The sequence below is a fragment of the Eutrigla gurnardus genome, assembly GCF_963514095.1.
Source record: "Eutrigla gurnardus genome assembly, chromosome: 9".
In the NCBI taxonomy this organism is placed as follows: domain Eukaryota; kingdom Metazoa; phylum Chordata; class Actinopteri; order Perciformes; family Triglidae; genus Eutrigla; species Eutrigla gurnardus.
In genome coordinates this window covers 25,997,131-26,022,224 of record NC_139923.1, presented here as the reverse complement: position 1 = coordinate 26,022,224, position 25,094 = coordinate 25,997,131, and the positions used below count along the sequence as shown (strand labels likewise).

The 25,094-nt window shown below is 44.4% G+C and overlaps 2 protein-coding genes across 2 annotated transcripts in view; one reads left to right on the top strand and one right to left on the bottom strand.

Moving 5' to 3' along the window:
• The window catches only part of cdh13 (cadherin 13, H-cadherin (heart)), a 291,682-nt gene that overhangs the window by 110,017 nt on the left and 156,571 nt on the right, over nucleotides 1–25,094 (bottom strand). Inside the window, exon 7 of the mRNA XM_084018321.1 lies at nucleotides 1,297–1,475. Coding sequence (XP_083874447.1) covers nucleotides 1,297–1,475 — 179 coding nt within the window. The remainder of the gene's footprint in view (nucleotides 1–1,296; nucleotides 1,476–25,094) is intronic.
• Nucleotides 1–25,094, top strand: part of hsbp1b (heat shock factor binding protein 1b) — a 341,874-nt gene that overhangs the window by 195,200 nt on the left and 121,580 nt on the right. The window lies entirely within an intron of this gene.

Genomic DNA, 25,094 nt, shown 5'->3' with positions numbered 1-25,094 from the left:
CTCTTCAGCTCAAACCTGAGCTTTGTGACTTCACGCAGCAACAAAAGGCTTCGTAACACTTTACATATTTCCCCAAGAGCCGTGAAACAAATGTGTAACATGGATAGAGAATCCTTTTACAAGTAAGCTACAAGTCTCGACAAACTCCCACAGGTTAAATAGATAATAAAAAAAATAAAAAAAAGGCTCTCCGCCTCCCTGCAGCCTCACAGATGGAAGTCTGACAGGAACAGGTGTGCAATCTCTCCGGTCCAGACAGCTCCCAATGAGAATCAGCCCAAAATAACGTGTCCGGACAAACTGAGTGTGGCCGCCACCTGACGAGCTCATTAAATCAGCGGCGTAAGAGAGGTAATCGAAGTTGACTCTGCCCACATAAAGCGACGGCTGACGTGGTTTCTCGGGTCTTGTTGACTTTGAAGGACTTACTAATAACTTCGGGAGTTTGTCGCCGATGGAGAATAAAGTGATGGGAGATTTATGGAGGCCGCAAACTCGGCCGGCAATTTGGCAACGTGCCTTTCTTTAAAGGCATTCGGCTGCTTATATGAACACCAGCCTCGTGGAGGAGAAATCTGTTTTTTTATGAAAAAAGATGTACTTTAAAAGCCTCACCGTCACGGAGGAGAAAGACCAACATTCAATCTCTCAATCGCCTCACAAAAAGTAACATCCACAGAGCTCATCGCACAGATTAAATCTCATTTCACCCTCCTTTTTAATCAATTATGCCTCTTTAACCAGTTTACCGTAGCCCGGCTCATCGGGGCCGTTTAGCCGCCGTGGTTCTAGCAGTTCCGGATGGGAGGGTTTTTCCAGCCGGGGCTTGTTGGACACCGCGAGAGCCGGGCGGATGAGTGTGTATCACCTCAATTAAACTATGCGCTAAGTGTCTGACAACAGCTAATATTCCACTTCCACCAGCGAACCCAATCGATGTTCTGGCATTCGTCACTCTGCTGAAAAAGCAATCATCCCGTTGTCTCGCTCCGCTTAGACGGAGGAGGAGGGGGGGGATGGACAGACGCTCATCTGGCTTGCTCATTGGGATGCACCGTGTGTACATGTACACACACGTGTACACACACACATGTACCGTATGGTCACGCTTCCTGAAAGCGCAGCTTCGCCACGAGCTGCAGCTCAAAAGTGGCAGCGACACGTGTGACGCTTGTGACAAGGACCTGTCCAGGAGGGAGTCACACTCCGTTCCACTCGGGGGAAAGGACCATCAGTCATTGCAAAGCGACACACACACACACACACACACATGCACACACACACACACACACGTACCTCTCTGTCGAGTAGCTTGTGGGAGATGACGGTGACGATGTCCCCTCGCTCGGCGTCGATGTAGAACATGTTGGGGGACGGCTTGTCCGGCGACTGCCTGATGATGTTGTAGCGCAGCGCCGCGTTGTCCGTGCCGGGGTCGTCGGCGTCGAACGCCGTCATCGTCATCACCGTGGTTCCTGGAGGAAACGGAGAACGACGAGGGTGAGCTCAAATACTCCTCGTGTATTTATGAGAGAGGCTGTGAGGGTGAATCCATCATTTTTTGCGAGGAAATAAAAAACACAATTTAATAGGATTCAGAAGGAGTTGTTTTTTTTACTCTGGAGATCGATGACAGATGTCTACTGTGTAATCAAAACATGAAGGAAAGAAGCTCCAAAATAAATATCAGAAATGGAGCTGATGAAAGGACTGGAACAGGTTCTCGTACCAGACTCTCAGAAGATTTACTAATGAAATGGTATCAGTGCCTATTTTCAGCTATTTCATTTGAGTCTACTTTTAGTCTACTAATTCTCACAAAGTTGGAATAATCTGCAAATGTGTTGGTTTTTAAAGCGCCAAACAAATGTTATACATGAATTATTTTTACCTGGTTAATTGGAACACATAATGGAATCATTGAACCTGGTCAAAAGTGATGCCTGATGCATTTAAATAGGAATAAAGAGAGGATTCTGAGTCTGAAAACAAAATATTCCAACTTTATGGGCAACAGTGTATAATATACATAAATGTGTGTGTGTGTGGGGGGGGGTCTCTAAATGATTGCAATCATAGCAGCAGATGTACGAAAAGTGCATTTCCATTCACTGATGGCGGTTAAAAAAGTTAGCCTCCCCCGGTTATGTGTTGTGTCCCTGGTGTCGGCTCTAACGGCTCCGTGTATTTTATTTGGTAATGGGAACCAAAATGGAAATCCTTCCCGCTGCAGCTGAGCTGAAACGGCGAGATGGCGATCCTTGACACACCCTCGACCCTCAATCTCTCTCTGCTGTCGGTGATGAGATACACTCACACAGGCTGGATCCACACGTACATGCAAATACACACACACACACACACACACACACACACACACACACACACACACACACACACACACACACACACACCCGGTTAGGTCGTGTCACGTCTGAGTAGTGTCTTCCATTTCTCTGGTACAGGCGGACGTGTCTATGAACTGCAGCTCCATCCAGCGCTTCATGTTCTTTCTGTCAGACAGCGCTGGTTAAAATATCACCAGACGAGTACGACCTCAATTTGTTTGACTCGTTCTCCGAGAGGAGCGGGACGGCATTCTGATGAGACACGGACGTGTGTGTGTGTGTGTGTGTGTGATGATTGATTTAAAAAGGTGGGGTGTTGTTGATTCCAACTGTATGGGCGACTCGTCCATACAGTTGGAATCATTTGCAAATGTCTTGCCTTTGTAAATGGGACACATAATGTAAAGTGTGATTACTGATGCATTTAAATAGGAAAAAACAGACGTCCCAACTTTATGGGAGTGAATAAACAGCAGCAACTAATAATCACTAGATTTGCTCAGAATAATGATCCTGCTTTGAGTTTTGTTGTAGCTGCTGTTTGCCTGTCTGGGTTTTCCAGCATGACGCTGATTCTCTCCTTGTGAAAAGGAGTAAGCCCACTGAAGTTCGACGCCCCCCCCTCGTGATTTCTGACTTGACCCACATACTTAACGAAACATTCTCCTAAGCACCAAATAACGGCGCTACTAAGCATGGCTCATAAACATCAATCTCTTTTCATGCTCCTCCTTAATACCCGACGGTACTTTGCCACAGTGCATTAGCCAAACTGTTCAAATAAGACACAAAAGCGGGCTACTGGAAAAAAAAATATATGCAAAGTCTACATTAAATAGTAATGGCTAAGTAGCAGAAACGTCTCCAGTCCGGTTGAAGGTAATGAGGGGCAGAGAGGTGTCGGCTTTTTTATCCCCTTGGCATTTGCACTTCAAGGTGAACCACTAATGGTTAAGTAAACCAGTAATCCTTCCTCTGCAGAATAATTACACAGTCCCATCTCCTTCATTACCTACACTCTGTTCCACTTCACACCTCGGAACGCACACAAACACACACTGTTTTGCACACGCACGCCGAAACCGGCGGCAAATTGGCGTTAAAAAGGACGATGACTAAGTTGGTTATCTTGAACAGATCTCAGTGAATTATGTTCTCATTCCGCCGAACCGGGGGTCTCCTGAACGCGACGCGATCACATTACGTGTTTTATGTGATGTACAGAGAGCCTCTCCATCCTCACTGTCTCCATCAGATACCACACGTACACTCACAAGGGATGTCATGTGACCAATGAGCAATCAGGATACAGCGTGGATGAGATAAACATCTAGCGTCCTGTAATTGGACAATGAGGAGGTCCGGGTATGACTCCAACAATGGATGTCTGTTGTGTTCAATCATAAGGTGACAACCCCCCCACAACATCCTATCAGCTCCATCCTACCGGCAGCAGCCGAGGCTCAATCAATCTCAACTCTGATGGTTACACGGTGGGATGCACCGCCATTACCTCGCTATCTCTCCGACCCATCTGCCCCCGGCTGCTGGACGCCGCCGGCTCAGGCCGGATGAGGAGGACAGCGATACACTAAAGACGGAGAGAGTGCAAACACACCGTCCGTGGAAATATAGAGGGCAGATCTACGGGGCAAAACATGGCCGAGAGAGAGAGCACACATTGATCCCGTCACGTTGGCTGGTGGGACGCGGTGCCGCCGCCGCCTACAGCCGACTCCTATATCTCTGTCAAACACCAGGGGAAATCAGCGGGGAGGGGGCGGTGGATCTGTGGGTGCCACCGGGGAACTGAACCGGTGTGAAAAACCAAGATGAAGCAAGAGCCAGATTTTTTTTTTTTTTTTTAATGGTAAATGTGATGCTTGTAGTACGCACACACACACACACACACACACACACACACACACACACACACACACACACACACACACACACACACACACACACACACACACACACACACACACAGTCTACATGTCACAGTGTGTCCACATGTCTGCTTTTTTTTAATAATTTTATTTTAAATTATTCAAAAGATCCTCAAAAAGCTGAAATGGGATTTATTGTAATCAGGCTGACACGACGGAGGACGAGTGCGAGCTGACCCGTTCTGTTCTCAGGTGTGAATGAGATCAAAGCCGGTTCAGAAGACGAATGATCATCCACCGACGGCGGCGTTGCAGATCGGACACGCCGATGAATTACAGGCCACATATTCATAAGAGGAGGAGAGCGGTGATAGAGGCCGGGAAAAAACAAACGGTAGAAGGTTCATGAAATCTGTCCATATTTACTAGATGACGATGGAAATGTAACAAATGGTGTTTGAGGTAATACCATTAGTATCATCCCGGCTTGTTTGAACCTTTTAACTGTACATTTAGATTCTGTAGCGAGTAGCGGAGATGAAACTCTTGTGTCTCGGAGCCGTCGGCCGGATCTTCCACATAAACAGGGACAGACATTTACATGAAAGAGAATAATTAATTGATGACAACAGAAGAAGCTTCAGTGCAACTTTCATCACAACGCATTGTTGATGAAAGAACTCTTCCAGAGTTACGTAAGCAGAGCGGGTCTCTGTGAACACATGCAGCCGCGTGACTGAATGCTGCAGCGTGCTCCACCTGTCTGCTCCACCTGTCTGCCTGTTATTGCCTCCACACCACTCTCCAGTGTCGGTCTGCTCCACGCTTCCCTTGCAGCCCGCTGCTTACCTGTCCGAACACATTACATTTCTCCAGGCCATTAAACTGATTTGTGCTCCGCCGTCTTTTTCAGCCACTTTCAGCATAGATGTAGTGTAGAAGAAAATGTGTTACCTTACATTTCTTATTTGTATCCCATATAATGTTCCTTTCTCTCGGGAACATCAAATGTCCTGCTGAGCTGCATTCATTGTATGTAACCCTTGCCATGTTGATGAAAAGACCCTTTGATCTGTCCCCCTTCCTGGACCGTCTCCGAAACACCTACATCTCACATACTTGATCAAGGCCTTCATGAATGGCCCCTGTTGTGACACTATGTAGAAAGAACCCAGCTGTTCCGAGGGAAGTCACACCTTTATGTTGTCTCAGGACGTCTCTTCCTCTTGGGAGAGACGCGTATTGAATCTATGTAAATCCACTGTTTAGACCTGCCCCTTTGGTTCTGTGTATAAAGTTATCCCTCACCTCAGATATTTTAGAATGGACTGTGTGGCAACGCGACATTGTCTTTTCTCCACTGTCAGTGATTAAACCTCATTTGAACCAGCCACAGAATTGGACCTGAAGAGTTTTCTTCCACAGTAGATATCCACTCATCCCATTGGACGGACCTCCTCACCTGTCTGTCTGTCTGTCTGTCTGTCTGTCTGTCTGTCTGTCTGTCTGTCTGTCTGTCTGTCTGTCTGTCTGTCTGTCTGTCTGCCATCTGCACTATCCTACCTGCTCCTGTCAATGATGTGCACTCCGTAAACAAATAGGAAGATTTTGGCAATATGAAAAAAAAGGGAGAAGAAAAACTGTTTTTTAACTGTGCACGGCGGTTTTATGTGTGCATTAAATGCGTTTATATTATAACTCCAAATAAGTGTGAAATTGCTTGTTCATCATTAAGAACAGATTGAAAAGTATGTAAATGAACAAAACTCGCTGTTGTTACGTTAACTATATGACTTAATATGATGTGCTTTTTTTTTTTTACACAAACAACCACTGAAGTCACAACAAAGATTATGATGGAGGGAAGATTTAATCCTCTAGAAGATCAATATCGGACAAGAAATCAATTCAGACAGGAAACCAATGACTGAGCAGCTCTTTGGAGACGGGTCATGTGACTGCATGTTACACTGATGAAGCCTGCGTTTGATAGAAACTTGTCTCTGGCACTATTTTGTGTGACACCACTATTAAAAAAGAGCCTTAATAAAATGTGGGACTTTTTTTCTTGTCAAAAAGTGGTACATTTTGTCACATGACCTTACATCAGAAGCTGTCTCATGGTGACTCAGAGATTCATGACGCCTCCCTTTAGTCTCCGTGAGCTGTAACATTACCGTGAACGCCTTTTCAATGATTTCCTTCAAAGTCAAACGTATTTACTCTACCCTTGGAATGTTACCCCAGTGCATTCTGGTTCGTTTTCAACACGGCGTCCAGATCAATCTGCTCCGTGATTCTAATTGTGATATTTTTCCAACACAGAGAAGAATCTATATTTACAGCTCAGGGCTGAAGAAAACGCTGTTGTTGAGAAAGTTTCACCATCTGGTTGTAAAACTCCTAATCAATTCATTTAGATGCCGTAGATGTGGAGAACTGTTGCTTCCTTCCTGCTGCACGGAAACTTAATCTGATATCACGAGCCGCGAGCCGACAGCCGAATCATAAATAATGCTGCCCTTTCCGGCCTCTTTCTGCATTCTATCTATTCAGACGCTGTCTGCTCAGACCACAGCCGGACAAAAGACATAGAAACACGATTTAATCCACATATGATACGACGATGATGATGCATTTGTGCCACGGTTGTTTACGCAGACGGACAGACGGAGAGACAGTTTCACTTCCATGACGCTCACGAGAATATAAACAAGCGGCTAATGAGAATATAAATGACGCACGAGCTAATGAACAGAAGAAGCTGGAAAACAACTCCTCCATCTAAACGACGGCAGTCGGAGCCGGGTAATGAAATCACATTTGAACCTGATAATTGAAAACATAATTGAGTTGTTTGAAAGGGAGAGCGGAGAGGAAACTCGTTGGATTCACATTCCAGGTGTGTACGCATGTATTTTTAGATGCTCATTGTGTTCTCCACACACACACACACACACACACACACACACACACACACACACACACACACACACACACACACACGACTCGACTCGACCTGGTTAAACTAACACCAGACCGCACCGTCTGTTAGCTATTGATCGGAATGAAATATGATTTCCCCACAATGGACCACTTCAGATGGTTCAAATCAAGAGCACTCCACACAGAATGACACAGTGTCAACACGTTCTATTCTCTCTGCGGTTTCCAGTCACATGTGGAAGACGCTCTATAGTGGATTTAAATGCAATATACGATTATTAAATCTGTGCTACTATGTGCCTTTTCATCAAGCCAATCATCGGCCCATTCAAGCTGATTTGGTTGGATCTCAATGAGAAGATAAACTTCCCGTTGTACTTCACTGCATCCATGAAGTTGGTTTTGCGAGTCACTGATAAAATATTTTAAAAAGCATGTACTAAACCTGCTCTGGTATTTGTTGTTTTCTTATTGGTATCCATAAATGTTGAATGCCAAAGGCCAAACATTTATATTTTAAGCTGGAGTGTCACCTTGCCTCCAGTCATTTAATTTCCACAGAGTTTTTCATTATTCATTCATCAGTCGTCCATCTATTTATTATTTGAGCCAGCTTGCAGAGACAATGCTTTGGGGCATTTTTAGTGTCAGAGCTGCAGAAACAGAAACACATGCAAACGGAGCCATCGGGCTGTTTTAAAATCAGAAAAATAGTGCATTTTACAAAACACCATTCAAAACTATTAGATAAGATGTAAAGTGTTCCTGTATTACTTTTATCTTCAATGTATTTTATTTATTTTCTCAGCCACCAACAACATGTCAGCCAGAGATTTGAATTCTATAATTGGCATTTCTACATTCTACAATTTCACCTCATAACATTGAATAAATAGGAAGATTTATATTATTATAAATATATTAGCTTATTATAGCTTGTATCCATGTTTATGTGCATTTTTGGACATATTTACATTTTTGGAAGAAATAAAGCTTGGGATCAAATCATTTCGGAGACGCCTGTTGAAGATCTCATGGACGTACTACACAACTATCTCACTTGGGATTTTATTCGTAGCCGACTCTGCTGTATTTGCACATGTCCTCCTGTTCCCTCCTCTCCCACCGGCATAATGACTACAAGTCCCATTGTGGAGCCGAGTGTCAGACCCGGAGGATGGCAGACAGTCCACCGAGCGTAATGACCGGCTGAACCGACCCCTCTCTGGTGACCCCGAGAAGAGCCAAGAGGAGGCGAGATAAAAAGTTAGAATAGTTCGGTATAAACGAGGAGGAAACGATCAAACAAGTGGTGGATGTTGGAGAGAGACGTGTAGAAGATGGAGGGAGGAATCGTTTGGTTCGGGGGCTGATGCCTGGTGATATTTCCAGAATGTACCAAAGCTGTTGACTCAGCTGAGCACAGTTTCCATTTGCTACAGTTATCAGCAAACTCAATAACAACCTTGGGTGTATTGATTAAGGGGAAAACTTCAGAAGCCGCACCACATGACGCCATCATCATTAAAGGGGATCTAATTACTCCGGGGCTGTGATGCCACCAGACATGTCCAAATGTTTCACGCTCTCAGTGGTGTGCCAACTCTTCTCTTCCACCCCCCCTCCAAAAGATTATCATTTTAAAAAGCAAGTCATTAATCTGAGGAGGCAGGGAAGTGACAGAACATTGCTTTTGTTTTCCCGAGCTTAATTAATCATCTCCGTGTGTGTTTGCAATTAAGACAGCGGATCCCGTCTGATGGAGCTCACGCTTGTCCGGCTGAAGCTCCCAAAGACTCTCTGGAGGAGCAGGATGTCTCAAACCGGACAGCTGGGACACATGATGGATACCATGTTATTGCCAGGAGGTGGGCGGAGAGAAAGAGCTGGATAGAGCGGGTTGTCATGCGAGAAAAGCAAATTATATACCATTCAATTGCATTGATGTCCGACCAATAATTTCCCCTTTTTTCTATAACTACTTTTCCAAAAAAGCACCGGTGGAGACACGACGAGCAACATCACTGTCTTCTCTATCTCTGTCTGCATCCCTCACTGGCTTCCCACTTGGCTTTACGAGCTGGTTTCTGAGCCAAGGTTGATATGGGAAGGTGAGACTTCCATCTTAACTAGACTTCGGAAAATAGACTGAAGGCTCAAGGCAACTGATTAAAATGCCCCGGACCCGGGGGAGCTATTTGAATGAAAGATCACAACCTCTCACACAGGATTGTTATGCAGGAAGTGCGCCAACTTTTAAGAGACAGATTACACAGAAGAGTGAGACAATGGTTGGTGTGCAGAAGGAGAGGCAGAGGTTTCAACACGCTTAGCAAAATATAATAAAGTAGATTATTTCATGCAAAGCCACACCTCTCAGATTATATTTTATATTTCCTTAGTTTATCAGCTTTTCTAGGCATTGTACGGCTAAATGATATCTGAGAAAGCAATTATTCAAGGTAGTTTGCAAGGAAGAAGATCTGAAGAGGTGATAATGAGGGTTTGTATTGTAATGAGGTCACAACTCTCTCATTGAGCTTGTTAGTCAGTCAGCCAGCTGTTCATACGTTAGTGAGACGATATCGAGTTACTCGTCAGATCAGGAAGCACTTTCTGAAATGATTGCAGAACGTGGAAAAACAACGCGCAAAGAAGAAGCAAACGATCGCCGGTCACTTGGAAGCGTTACCAAGGCAACCTGAAGAGAAACGTGCGGAGGAACATCTGCAGTACAGCTCACCGTTGCCGTAGTGACACCTCTGTGTCAGATCCACACGCTAAACCACACACACACACACACACACACACACACAGCTGACACGCGTGACTAAACACAGATGAAACATGCAACATGTGGAGCTGCCAACTTTCGCCTTCACACATTTGACCCTTTGTGCGCTGCTTTGCTTCCTGAAAGCACAGATATATCCTACATTAAAGTTATGGTGTTGAACGTGGGAGATATGGCTGTAGATAAATGAATGTACTCATATCAGTGAAATGCAGGATTAACAATGATGTCCTCATGCACTCGTGTGACTCCCGGGATGATAACCCTCAGTAATAATTCCCCAAACGGCCCCCGTAACTCAGCGGAGAACGTGTGATTCATCCGATCCATAATCTCTTTGCTCTTCCACCATTGAGGTTCCAAGCTAATGACTCCACTCACTAAATCAAGACAAAAGATACTTCCCTTTTAAAAGGACACTTCAATTAATTACCCCCGGAAAATCCCTCTAATTCTGTAATTCTGTACCAGCGGCTCAGTGAATAAAACTGAAAACCTATTAGAGGGCATTCATCTGATCTGAGCCAGGAAAAGAGAGGCAATCAGCGCGGAGCAGCTAGCTACTGTACAGCCGGCTAGAGGGACAGCGGGTGGGGGTGGGGGGGGGTTGAGTCTGAGGGCCACAGCTGCTGTAGAGGTACGAGGGGGTGATGCTAACATGATGGCTAATGCTAACCATGTTAGTTTAATACGTTAGCAGCAGTGAGAAAGAGGGTTTAAGGGAGAGCAGATCATGCATTGAGTAGCTAATATAATATAACAATGATATTAGATGAAATAGTGAAAAGTAGGAAGAAGCATGGGTCCAGTTATGTCACTTAGAATTTTCAGCCGATCGTTGCATTCATACAAGTAAGAAAGCACAGAGCAGCAATGATTCATGAATTGAGGTCTGAAGGTCGAGTTGCTGTTTGAACAATATTTTGCTCTCCCATCGCTCCTGAAGCAACACAATCAATGACACCAAAACAATCAAAACGTGATGAAGCATTTTGTACGGAGAACATCACTCCGACTCTCTCGGTCTGTCCGGTCCGTTCGTCAGAGTACCTGTAGTTGCAGTTGCAGGCTAAAAGCAACAGATTGCTTGCGCTCTGCTGCTATTTGTTCCTCCTTGACTTGGAGGGTTATGATCATGACCATTCACCGTGTTCACAGATCTAGCAGCGCTCCCACACTGACTGAGGATGATACAGCAGCCTATTATACAGCAGACGCTTTGTAGGACTGAAACACTGAACATGCTTTGCAGAAAAGCTGTTGTCGGGACTCAATGTGAGATCAGAAAACACTTTGTGTGATCTGTGAGACTTGTTAGGCGTGTCTGACCTGATGGACACACTGGCTGTGTTTGTACACAATATGTCATTATCTTAACAACATAACACAAGCTGGACATTCACAGACAGTGCTGTTGTATTGGTTCATACTGTCCAGAGACTGTCCTGCAGGGATGACGGATTTCTTTTGTCCCAACCAGGAAGTTAGTCTCACACTGGTTCCTTCAACAAAAAGATGATTTTTATTTGTTTGGTTTTTTTTTCCATTGGATTTTGAATTATAATCCAATAAGCTCTGGTGCAAACAATCAATAGTTATACAAGGTAATCTCCACAAATGAACACCACTTTTGGGACTTTTGAAGCGTAAATGCAATCGCGAGTAAAAAACTAACGATATTCTACAAAAACAACAATAATCAACACCATGTTCTCATGACTTCATGCGACAAAGGTCACAAAGTTTGATATTGCACTCTTACTTGTTCTATAAAAGCCTTTTCTCTTAGCATACATCCTGGTATCCTGAATAGTTGTAAACACAACGAGGCGGTAAAGGTGGACTAGAGTTGACGAGTATCTGGGTTTAGTGATGATGTCCCAGATAACCCATCTAGTCTCATTCAGCTGCTTGGTAGCAACAACACTTTTTAAAAAAGTATTAAAAGGTTCAAAATTTGCAAGTGGAGTATTTACTAATTCATTTTATGTTGTAGAACAAAGCATGAAAGGCAAAACGACCTTATTTAAGGCATTGAACCAAAAGCTCAAAATAAAGAGCAATAAAGAGATATGAAAGGGGGCAAAACAATAACATAGAACCAAAGAGGTTACAAGGTTGAATTCAATTGTGAGCGTTTTGTTCTTTTGGGGATATTGTTGTTGAAAAAAAGGGATGTTTAAAAACGATGACTCGAGGGCCTGATTCTGGGCAGAAATCTTTCAGTCTGACCTTTAACTTGTCAAGCTGCTCCGTGTTGCTCTGATGGATGCTCGGAGGTATTGCTCGTGGCTATGGAGTGGTGAATGATGCACAGTGTATTTATTTATCCCTGTGAGTCACAGAGGAGTGATGCGATGGAGAAAAAGGCTGCTTTCAAGTTTGTGGGACACTGTTGAATTTTAACTTGGAGTCCTTCAACAATCAAAGAAGACAAATTGAGGTTTAATTCCATCAAAGCATTGTCTGTTTGAAAGTGGAAGCAGCGTTACTGTTGTCACACATTACATCAAGGAGCTCTAAGAATATACTCATCAAGACAGACATATTTGGATGAGATGGTAAAGGTAGACAACGGCAGGTCAATGCACGCGTTGACACTGATGAGTCACAACTGGAGGGAAAACAATATTGTACTAGTCTGTGGTCTCTAGGATAGGACCTCATGGTAGTACAAAGACTGATTGAAGCTGTATAAACTTCCCCAGCAGGTACACAGCAGCAGTAGTGGTTATCTTCAGCCATGATTGAAACGCCGTCACTGCGTCGACACCGAGATAAGTGGAAGTTTGTTGAATTATGATCAGAAGCCGGAGAGGACACGGCAGTTTAACATATACACAATGTTGTACTCATGTTTTTTAGAATGAATACGTTTTTACTTTTGCACACACACACACACACACACACACTGAGCGCGATGCTGCTTGGGCAAGCATAAAGAAGTCGACCACATCTGAAGAAGGACACCACGGTGTATCGATGTGAAGTGGTGTGGAACATCCTTGTCTCTACCTCGCCTCAGGATTAATGAGCGTGAATGACAAAACAACACAGACCAAATTCTGTAGGTAGGTTATGACTGTCTGTAGTATAGATTTATAGATGGATCGTATTTATTTTACGAAATAGAAACCTATTTTTTTTCTCAGGTCTCAGCAGAGTGACGACGAAAACTTCATGTACGTTCTTTTTCTGGGCTGTTTAGTCGTAGCTATACAGGCTAGCTGCCAAACAAGTACATCAATTAAACAACCTATATATTACTCAGTTAGTGTAGATGTTTAAGACGTCAGACGTCCCTCTCCTCAGCAAACTCTGGAGGCTTAATTCACCATAATATGTAGTTCAACACAAGCAGTCATTTCATGCACCTTTATTGTGTTGTTTTCCCTTCACACTGACAAAGTGACAGTTGGTAACTATGGTAACAATTTGTGGTATGAGTAACGTCTAAATTGTTGCTTTTTTTAGTGTCAGAAGATAGGACTACTTTCTTACTGTATGAACACAGAACATGAGAGGCATTGGAATATGGAGCTTTCAGGACCGAAGCCATCGGAAGCAGAAACCTTTTGGATTCATCTGATAATCCATTGGCAAAATAAAACGTCTACAAATGGTCGAACATGAGGATTTGATACGATGCATGCCGACCTCACCATTGTGTTCATACAATATCACACGAAGGACATAAATGAAAAGGCTTGTATCTTTCAAGGCCTTTGCCTCACCTGGAGACCATCCTCACCATAATAACACTACCTTCGAAATAATGAAATTCAGACACTGGCTGACATTAAAAAGTTTATAGTTATTATCCGTCTTGTGCTGCTCTGTAATTTCTTTTTCTTTTTTTACCTACAATGGCCCCAATACGCCGTCACAGATATCCGACACTGTTGGCGATGAAATACATTTCCACACTCGGCCATGTGAACCACAACGCACCGCTGAGGGGATTTTGCAGCAGAGGCAAGAAAACAACTGCCGCCCGGAGTTACATCGCAGCACTGTGGGGGAGGCACAGCGACGGTCAGGAGCGCTGCAGAGGCTCAGGCTGACAGTGACGGGTGATAGATGCTTCACGGCAACAGAGGCTGAGCTGGTATTTGTTGCAACAAATGGGATTGTGCACATTTTCTGTAATCCATGACTGGAACCGAGAAACGGGGGTCACCGTGTGTTACCGGACATCAAAGTTTCGATCACACCGGGGTCTTAGACACAGTCTTCCACACAGCAAAAGGATAAACTGGTTAAAGACAAAGAAAGAAGCTTAACTGGGAGGTCAAACGGGGAGCAAAGACTCCCATGAGGTGAACTATGCTGCATCCGACACACAAGCCACAATCTTTTCTAGTTAATTTTTGCATTTACTTCCTCCATCTCTTTAAAACTATGGCAGGTGTAGATAAGCAACAAGGTTTCTCTCCTGCCTGAGCTTGACTTGCCACTTTCTGAAATATCTGCAGTGATGCAATACCCTTGCTAGGTGGGAGTCTGCTGTGCAGTGTAATGCAAAATATACTGAAGAACACCAGCATGGATGCTTTGTTTCTCAGTTTCCTCCTACATTTCTACAATAGTTGTCCACTATACCTTTTATGGGACATAAACCATTAATCTTCATGATTCACCCTCGATCTTTCCTTTCTGACATTAAATTATCTTCATCGATTGCTCCCTTTCATTGTCTACAAATATACAGAATATTGATTGCCACATTCACAAATTACTTTTATGCTTTTGAAGATGAACCCGTTGTCTTCATCCAGAGGAACATCTAAAGGAAGAGGCTGTACTATCTCCAGTGGCAGACACAAACACCCATATCTGGATTCATATCGGATCATTTCATCTCAGGACACCTGCAGTAGAGAAGTGAATGTTCCATCACAGACAGCTAAACTCAAAAAAACACAAATCACTTGTTCTGTGAAATCTAAAGATCCAACACTTGTTCCTTCTTCTTTGCCTTCACTACTGATGCAACCAGAGGAAAGTCCAAAGTGCAGAGTGGCCGGTACACGGCTCTCATTCATTTGGTCTCTAGCTGTGTTTGAAATATAAACGAGGCATTGACATGTGGCGCTGCGAGGACGTTCACAGTGTGTCTACTAAACACCAGCAGGGCCGTGATCACATTACAGCTACAGACGCTTCAAACACTTAAACAGAGGGGAACTCATGACTATTCAAGAAGTGTTTCATTGGATTTCCAGCGCACCATTTGGGGGAAAAAGGATGGGTCAAGTTATACAACTTGAAACAGGTAGAATTGCCAATGTGAGCGTAACTCTTGGGGATAATGGGGCTGGTATCTTCTATACCAGGTCATGTTTGCTTTGCTGCTTTATACATGTTGTGGAAGTCCCAGATACGCTGGGTAATCAAACGCTGTCCTGACTGAGTTCATAACATCAGAGATGCTCAGTGTATTCCATTGTATTCACTGTGATTAGCAAGCCACACATCAGCTGGTTTACTACAGTGGTATGAACCTGAAATAAACATGTTTGTTGTGATTAAATCGTAATTAACTGATAAAAAGGATGCCTAAATAACTACATCACGACAACAATTGGTAGAAAGTCCGAAGTCATTGGTTTGTTAGATCCATCTGCAAGACGACAAGCAAATCACTTTTAAAATGTTTGTTTTCTGAATGGAGTTTTGATCCATCGGAGGTATGCTATGCTAACGCTGCAGCTGCTCCAGAACTGTAGCTGTAGTTATCCGCATCTATGCATTGACTTTGTAAGAAATTGCACAATATGCTTCACGTTTTAGCTGTTATCGTAAAGTATCCAATTAAAATGAGTCTAAGCTATAAGTACAGTGACTGTTAATATTCTTGAATCCTGATTATACAACCGAGGTCTTCTAAAAAGTTATTTCTGCAGCTTCCTGACTTGAGTAATCGACCTGAAGGAGGTATTAGTGAGACAATCTTGTGTCATAAGCCTCCTTAGTCCAGTCAGCAGTCCAAGGTCAGCAGAGGGCCGGCCTCCTCTGGGCTCTAAGCCTCCACTGGCAAAAACAAATTGTTTGACAGGGGCTCCTTTTCCACTTAATCGCAGCCACCACAGCCACCGATGCACACACACGCCAACGAAGGACAGAAATCTCATTAAGATCAACGAGATTGCCGAGATAAAATGTCACTCAAAAATATATCAGGCATGTCGGACTGAATCCCCAGGTCCATCAAAAACACAGCACAGCCCCCTCACCCAATGAGCCTTCAGACATTCTCGATTGTTCACATCCACGGGAATAAAATAAAATAAATGTAGAGGAAGCGATACACAGATGGTGTATAATTCAGAATACACGACAGAAGTGACCTAATCTGAAATGCCATCGTTACTGTAATTCCATTACAGGTTCGGGGTCACTGTTCCCCCCCTTGGCTGCAGATGAAAGTGAATGAGGCAACCCGGTGTAATCTGCTTTTCTGTGAGGAGGCCAGTCAGCGCTGTGATCAGTGGGACGGGGAGATGAAGAGGCTGCGTGACATCACAGGACAGAACGTGTACGTGGGATCACACGGATACCAACAACCCCTTTCATGTGGTTCTCAAACTGTAGTCTACTGTATCATTGGACGGGACTAAGCCACTAAGACTGAACGTGTACTGCAGATAAAATCATCAAAATGTGGGATTGTCCCAAAGATTACTACCCAGCAGCTCAAACTGCCATCTGTCACGTTCACAGCTGACTAAGATCTGCTTTCTTTTTGTCTCCAGTGATCTCCGAGGCGTATCAGCATACATGCAAAAACACTCGAAGTCATGGAAGACCTTTAAAACTCAACGACAGGGAGTTAGATAGCGAACTAACAGAGGCTAAATCCTCAAAAAATAAATAAAGCCCAAGCAGTTTAAATGTTAAGTCTCCTAAGCTGCCCTGCATCAGAGTTTAAAGGCAGCTGAAGAACGCTGCTAATTGGCATTCAACCTAACGTGGCCCTTCTCTTTGCAGTTTTCAGAACGCTTATTTAATTCCTTCACAGCTCTCAGGTGCGTCGTCGCCTCATCGACCTCCTGCCTGCGTGCGTTGGCGTGTCTGTACTGTAGCTACCCGTGTATGTCGTTTGCTTCTTCCTTCCTCTGGCACAGTTTGCAAGAGGTCTCTTGAAGTCATGTCTGTGTCAGCATTATAAATACGTATGCTCTGTGTTGGATGTCAAGTATGAAATTGCTGACTTTTTTTGCTTTGCACTCTTCAGTTTCTGTCAGGAGGCCTTGAGTGGAAAAGTAAAGAGCACAGAGTTCAGTGGAGAGACTCATCCTCGAGGACACAATTATGATATGCTTACTAGGGGAAAAGGCAACAGGGGTCAGGAGCTAGCGAGCATAATCTCTGTAACAACAGGTGCATTTTTGCCTTAATTATTTTATATTAATAGTTATTATATTCATTGCGAGAATATTAGCTTATGACCGGTCATCGTTTCTACATATTTGGAGGCAACACCTGGCAAAATATGTCCCAACTAGTGGTTTGAACAAACTTCCCAAAATGTCCCAAAAAAGTCTACATTTATGATCACATGATCAAGTAAACATTACTTAAACATTCAAACGTAGAGAGAATAAATTTGAGTAATTACTCACAATAAACAAAGTGTAGCTGAGGCTAATTTGAATGTGATTAGTTATGAAATCATTAAGCCATAAACCAAAGTATTGAACAAACACATTTAACCTCTTTATAGCAAATAAAAAAGCAAACAGGATCCATCCTGGTATGAAAACTAATGTCTGTACACAACTTAAGTAAATGGCTAAATCTCACTTCAAATCACTAATGTGAAGCTCATGCTGGTGACAGAGGAGAAGCAAGTAGGATGCACTCATTGTGTGCAAGATGTTAAGTTAATCTGACCAGTAAATGTTGAGATTAAATTAAACTTTAAGGGCGGCGCAAGAAAAGTCAGTAGGATTCATCCTCAGGGGATCACACATGCGACACATTGTCATGGCGATCCATCCAATAGCTGAGATTTCAATCTGAACCGAGACTGACAGACCAACATTGCCACCGCCCCTCCAGCCATAATGCCCCAAAGGCTTAAAACGACCCAGAATGCAGCAAATGTGTTTTTCAATGGCTGTAAATGTACATTTTAGTGAGTTGCTTCCTCGTCACGGCAACTGTTTCTGAAGCAACCGCCGTCTCTGTGGAAACATTTGAGCAGTCGCCGTGCTTTCAGCCGCGCCAATAACACATCATCTTTATTTGACTATATTGCCGATCCAAATGCGGCTGTAATGTTGTCATAATAACAACTTTGTTGTGCGAGCTCAGAGGGAGTTCACATTCTGAATTAAAATGTCTGGGTTCACGGCGAGATCCAATTGGGTTATTTGTTTTATAACACCCACTGACGTATGAGAGATTTAATATGAATAAAAGCAAAGAAAACAGGAGCTATGATCTCCACCTGTCAACAATCATAAATAAAGCATGCCAGGTTCAACCGGAGTCACCGCTTCAACAAATTACTGTCCGAGTCTTCCGGGAATCAATTCAGATGCCGAAATTACCTCCTCGTGTTTCGAAAAACCATAAAAGCATTCATGGAGGCAATTAGAAGGTTCTCTGTTGTGTGTCTAGAACATAAATACTGCACAGGCCGTCCTCGTGGGACTAAACAAACCAGCGCATTTCTTGATAAATGAATGCAGAAAAAAGCAATTTTTTACAAAGCTTCAGGGAAATATGACTCTGACAGCATTCTATTTTTATCAAGCGCTATATGTTTTATTTTCATCACTAAACCGTTTTTCAAGCTGTCAGACAGAAAATAAAAGTAAATGAAGGGAAGAGAAGAAAAGCGCACCAAATCCATCTCGCCATCGCTTCACACGCCGACACCCATTTCCAAGCATCGTATCGATACAGTCGTCCCTCTGCGACACTCGTCTCTCACATCGTCTCAGTCTCATTGATTTCTGTCCTCGTTTTGGGGCGAAATGTCACACAAAACACAAATTCCCTGGCTGTAAGGTGATCTACTTCATCTGCTGCGATCCTGACAATCCCATTACTGTTGCTACCGTGTGTTTTGACAAGATTGGAGACCACGTGATCGTCAGGTCGCCGCGGCGATGACAAGGCCCGTGTGGTTTTCTGACTGATGGACGCATCGCTTCGGCCCCGCGGAGTTGATTACAGCAGAAAATGCACAGCAGGCCGCCGCCTTGTTCACACGTGTGAACTTTGTCATCTCTGCTCGTCTGAGGAATCCCGGATCGATACTCAATCAAAGAGTTTCATGCCTTCAGCCGATCGTTGCTTGTCGGTGGCAGAAGCCCAGAAACCTCAGCGGTGGACTACACGCCGACATCTGAAAACATAGACGGCTGCAGAAGATGAGAGGGGGGGAGCCGGAGTACAGTACAGTACAGTGACACACACACACACACACACACACACACACACACACACACACACACACACACACACACACACACACACACACACACACACACAGCGGGACGCTCTAGTCATTTGGAATAAGTCGAAGATGGTGTGGAGGGAGACAAGATGGAGGAGGCTGTCTCTCCCAAATCACATTCCCATCAGTACGCTGAGCCCAGATCAGCGTTTTTAACAAAAGAACCGAAATGGCGTACCTCTCGGATGATAACGAGGACGTAGCTCGTTGCGAGATGTTTATGAGACGACGTCCACAACATTATCACTGAGGTCGGGGGGGTGATGAATACACACACTTATGAGCTTAATTGGAATTTGTTTGACATTTCTACATTCAATTAAAAAAAAGCCTGAAGTTTGAGTCCCAATTACCTTCTTCCTTCAGACGTGTGCTATAAATACTCTGTCCTTTCATTCTCCATTCCCCGAGGCTTCACTCTGACAGGAATTATCAACAATGTGGCGAAAGATGAGACAGACAGGAGGATATCAAATTGAGATATGTGGTAATGATAAGGAGCGAGACTCCGCTTTTATGACCTCGGCCATCTGGGTATTCTATTAGTGAAGCGGTTCGGAGCACTTACCTAGGATCAGTTTCACTTTTGTGGTTATAGTGAATTTAATTACGGAGGTCGCATTCGCTCACTGATACACTCTGTGAGGGTTGATAACAGCGTATCTGGTGACGCTCGGGGCGGATCTCCGGTCTGAGTGAAACAACAAGACTAACGCTATCACGAGTCACATGGTCGCCGCTATATTCGCTATATTTATTAGATATTAGCACGCTGCAGCTGAGGCTGATGGGAATGTCTTCAGTTTTACAGGTATTCTGTTGACAGATATGTTGACTGGATGATGGTGGCCGATAAAAATGAACCATGAATGTCTGTATTATTATTATTTTATCCATATTGTAGATTTTGGGATAATGAAAACTTTGCATCAGGGCTGCAGTGTCTCTCTCTCCCTGTGTGTCGATTACAGGAGTGGAGTCAGGTGTGCAGGAGCTGTCACTCATCATCATCATCATCATCACCATCATCATCATCATGATCATGCTCAGCCAGTCACGTATCAAGCCTTCCAGCCAACATATTGATCCTTGCTTTTTTGCCAGTTTTGTAATTTCCTCTGTACCTGCAGCTCCTCGGTCTGACACCCGCAACCAACCACCCCCCCTCCTCTTCTCAGGAGTCCAGCCCTCACACTGAACTCTGCAATTCCCCACACCACTCCGGATCAGACCTGAGATCAGCAGCGTCCTCACCCGGCCAACACCTCCTGAACTCCTCTGCCCTGGATCCGCCCTCAGTTCAGCCCCCCTCCTGCACTCAGACCTGACACCGCCTCGACAGTCTACCTGACGTTTGCTAGGTTAATAAATACTTAGCTGACCCGGTCTCAGTGCGTTGGGTTCAGCTTTGACCTGCTCCTTGCACAATGTGACATGACAGAGTAGAGTGCAAGATTTGTCCTCTGGGAACCGAGAGATTCATGCACCATATTTCATGTCAATCTGTGCAGAAAACCCATCTGATTCAACTCTCTGATGACAGAAAAACTAAAAATATGGACATACATATGGACATGCAAGTACAAGAGACTGACTACAGAATGTGAAGCTCTCCTTGATTTGATTAAAGCGGGATAAACTGCTACACGACAAGCGGCAACCTCTCATAATCCACTATCTCCTCCTTTTCTACCCTGAAAAAAAGCTTTTAAAGAGCTGATATTTGAGGAGCCAGTTCCTGATAGTGAAGGTCTACGATGGCAGGGATCGGCCTTGTGAAACAAAGAGGAGAGATAATCTAAATTGGACAACCTGGAGTGCAACGGGGGCTTGGAAAGGTGAAACAGCTGTCTTTTCTTGAAAGGGAGGAGGGGGGCGAGAGGAAGTTCAGGGCAACGGGGAGAGATTGGTTTGTCTGGTTGGACTCTGAGGGGTTTTGAAAGTGTGTGCGAGCGCGAGGAGCGGGGGTCCCTGCCGAACCGGAGAGAGGGACGGATAATCAAGCCCCAGTTGATGTGGGACTTTGTGTAGGGGCAAAGGAGAATAGAATCTCTTTAATAGATTAGCAGCACTCGAGTACTGGAAGGGCCACCAGGGAAGCCGAGAGTCGAGCCATTGTCACACCTTGAATCCCCGATCCTCTTTACACCTCCATACAACTCCAGCTTTGGGGCTTCACGTTCGCTTTTGGACAAGTCACTCTCTGAATTTAGGAATAAATTCTCATTTGCATAAGACTCGTGCAGGACAAGGAGACGAGAGAGAGAGGGAGGGGGGAAAGATTGACAAGCGCCGGCGAGAGAGATGGATGTTGGTGCTATTTAGCTTCGGCATATGCCATGGAACCACATACCGCCCGCAGGGGAGCAAAATAATTTACTCCAAACCACAGAAATGTATTCAAATAAAGTCCTATTCACATATATTCAGATCAATTCGGTGTTGAAAATAAAGCCCATTTAGAATGCAATTTTTTCCTCTCAGTGGTGTAATGCATATCGCTCCCTATGGTAATTCAAAAGAAGATAGCTCAGTTAAGAAGGCTCAGGAAAATCAATGAGGCCTTACTTGGTGAAAAGAGAACAGATGCATATAAATGAGCGGGTTTCTCAGCGGATTGGCGCCCGCCGTCTCTTTTCCACCGGCCACGCGGACGCCGAACACGCCGCTTAGAATGCAAATGTTTTACACTTTCAAGTCACTTATCATTCAGCATACACGCTTTCATTTTGAAAATGTCACAGGTATATCACCGAATCAATTGCAGCTTAGACGGCGAAACATGAGTCACGGAGTAATTAGAGAGAAATAAAAGATGAGCAGCTGGGTTTATTGCTTCCTTGGACCAAAAAGGCATCGTGAGCATACACACCCTCGAGAGTGAGACGGGCTGAATAATTTATCCTAACACAACAATGTCCCTGAGTTAATTGGGCGGCAGCCTCAGTAGATACCTTGGACATTTGTTTCCTGATTTCCTCACTCTGACAAGCTGATAATGAGGCATTGTGGGACGGCAGGTCACCTGGTGGGGTGTTAGACTGACTGTTCTCCTGCAGCTAACAAAGACGGGAGAGGGAGAGAGGTAGATCCGGAGACAATAATGGGACAAACGGGTACCATCATGCTACAAATTGCCTGCCAATTTTGGTGTAATCTCTCGGTTGAATCATTATCCGTCTCGGGAATCAATCTCTGCCTCGCCTCCTCTGCACCAGCAAACCATGCTGGCACCCCACCGACCTTTCTCTGCATCGACTTCTTCAAGCATTACCAAAAGGTACCTATAAGCTAGCGTTTGATGTGGTTCCTCTTCTTTTCATTTTCCCTGGCGTGCTGCCAGAGTCCTGCCTGGCTTTGCATGTGAGAGTTGTGATGCTGCAGCAGGAAGGAGAGCGAGGACGTGCTTTTCAAACGGAGGACAGATTAATGACTCAACACAATCACTGCATGCAGCGTTCAGGCGCACGTTCTGATCTAAGTGATCCACATAAAGCAGGTCAGGACATAATAAGTGCTCCATAGGACCGGTGTCAAGGACGACTGATGTGTATTGTCAATGTCTCTCGTCTGTTTGGACTTTAGATGGTGGAAAATCATTTTTTTAACAACAATGATGCCTCTGTTTCACGCAAGTCCCACAGTGAGCCAGCATGCACCAAACCAAGACCCTGAAACTAGACCATCTAATTGTAACAGAGCCATGCTTCCAATTACTTTTCTTTTTTGTATTTGATGCGAAGGAAAACGGCCTGCTGTGAAAAAACATGTATTATATCATGATAGTAAATAACGTGATGTGATAGAAGTTGTATCCGTGTTGCCCACCCGTAAGCTGTATTCATCCAGCAGCCTGTGTGAGTGTGTGTGTGTGAGTGTGTGTGTTTTCCTGTGAGAGCAGAGAGCAGAGCCGAACAGCAGACCAGATCCATCCCTCTCTCCCTTCACAGCAGGAACTCGGGCCTTAATTACCTCTGATATAAACACAAATTAGTCTGGAACACAAACAGAGACTCTGCTATGAGGAATATCTTCATTTATACCCCATCATGTCCAATTACACGAGATGTATCACCTAGACGCTAGGTTTAACTTGTCGCCGTGGCGTTTGGCAGAGAGGAGATGAACATAAATAACCAAAAACGCGGTTATTTTCCGACGGCGTTACCATCCCGTCCCCTAACATTCAGATCAAACGATTCTCTCTCTGTGCATCATCGGCGATATGCATGACTTTCTCTGATGCTACTGATGTTGTGGTGATGTTGCCACGGTGACTCCCAAGTGACTTTCAAAACAAATGGAACTGGATGTCCTCTGAAAAGAGGTTTACAAAACAGTGGAAATGGTCTATAAATGTAACATTACCACGCCTTGGCGGCGACAAGGAATAGTTTATTCTCTTCATTAGGTGCTGTGTAATTAGATAGCGCGGCTGTGACTCTGAATGTTTTGGCCCATTTGCTGTAAATTATACACATTCTCTCAAAATAGCTTATTGAAATAATTCTGATTAGTCCCATGGTGGAGACGTATTCATGGGAATTGTTGATGAGAAGAAAGTTGCACTAGATCTGCACCAGGTGTGTCTGCTGTAATAAGCCACAATGGGCCGACCCATTTTGGACAGTTATTGGTGCAAAATAATAAAAGAGAGCAAACTGTTTTCCCCATAGATATGCAGTCTATGGTTTCCCCCCCACTGTGTCTGGTTGGGGGGTTGGTGGATCGGCCCCGAACCACCAGGGGGGAGGGGGGGTCATCCTGCACTCAATGGCAGAGTGAAACAGGCAATACAAGGTGTTTTGAGGTATTGTGAGTCATCACAACAACAACAGGTCCTTGAGCATGCAACCATAACAGGCCAGCCAAAATATTATGCAGTCTGCTGCAGCAGAATGGGACATTAGCCGTGGGCTGACACACACACACACACACACACACACACACACACACACACACACACACACACACACACACACACACACACACACACACACAAAGATAATATCACCTGCCTTATCCTTCAGATAACATTATGATGAAATGAAGCTGTCAGTCGGGATGTTTGCTTGTTCACGATAGCAGTCTGAGGGAGTAAATAAAACACTGCTATCACTGCAAGCCCCTTAATACGAGAAAACCAAGCTTGGACTGAAAAGTTGTCAAAATCGGACAACCCTCGAGTGAAGTGGGGCGAAGGCAAGCCAGTCAATATCAACAGTTGTGAAAAGTTGGTAGACGGGACGAAGATGGAGAGAATAACCAAACAGCAAATATGGAGGGGTGGGGGGGGGGGTGATGGTGTGTACACAGACCACAAGGGGAAAGCAGGGCATGAAGGGAAAAAAGAGAATGAGGGAGATGAAGAGCAATCGAGAGAAGAAAAAAAACCTAAGAGAGGGGGAGTAAACAGAGAGGAAGGAGAGGGCTTGCCAGGACACCGAAGCTTTGGCTGCCTTTGTTATCAGTTTGCACAGAAATGTCAGAGTACTGTGACATTCCCCTCTACAGCTCCCCGGCTGCCCAACACACACACACACACACACACACACACACACACACACACACACACTGGAGCACACCACAACATTATGCACATACATTAAGTCGCAGCCTTCGGTAACTGCATCTCCATACGTTCA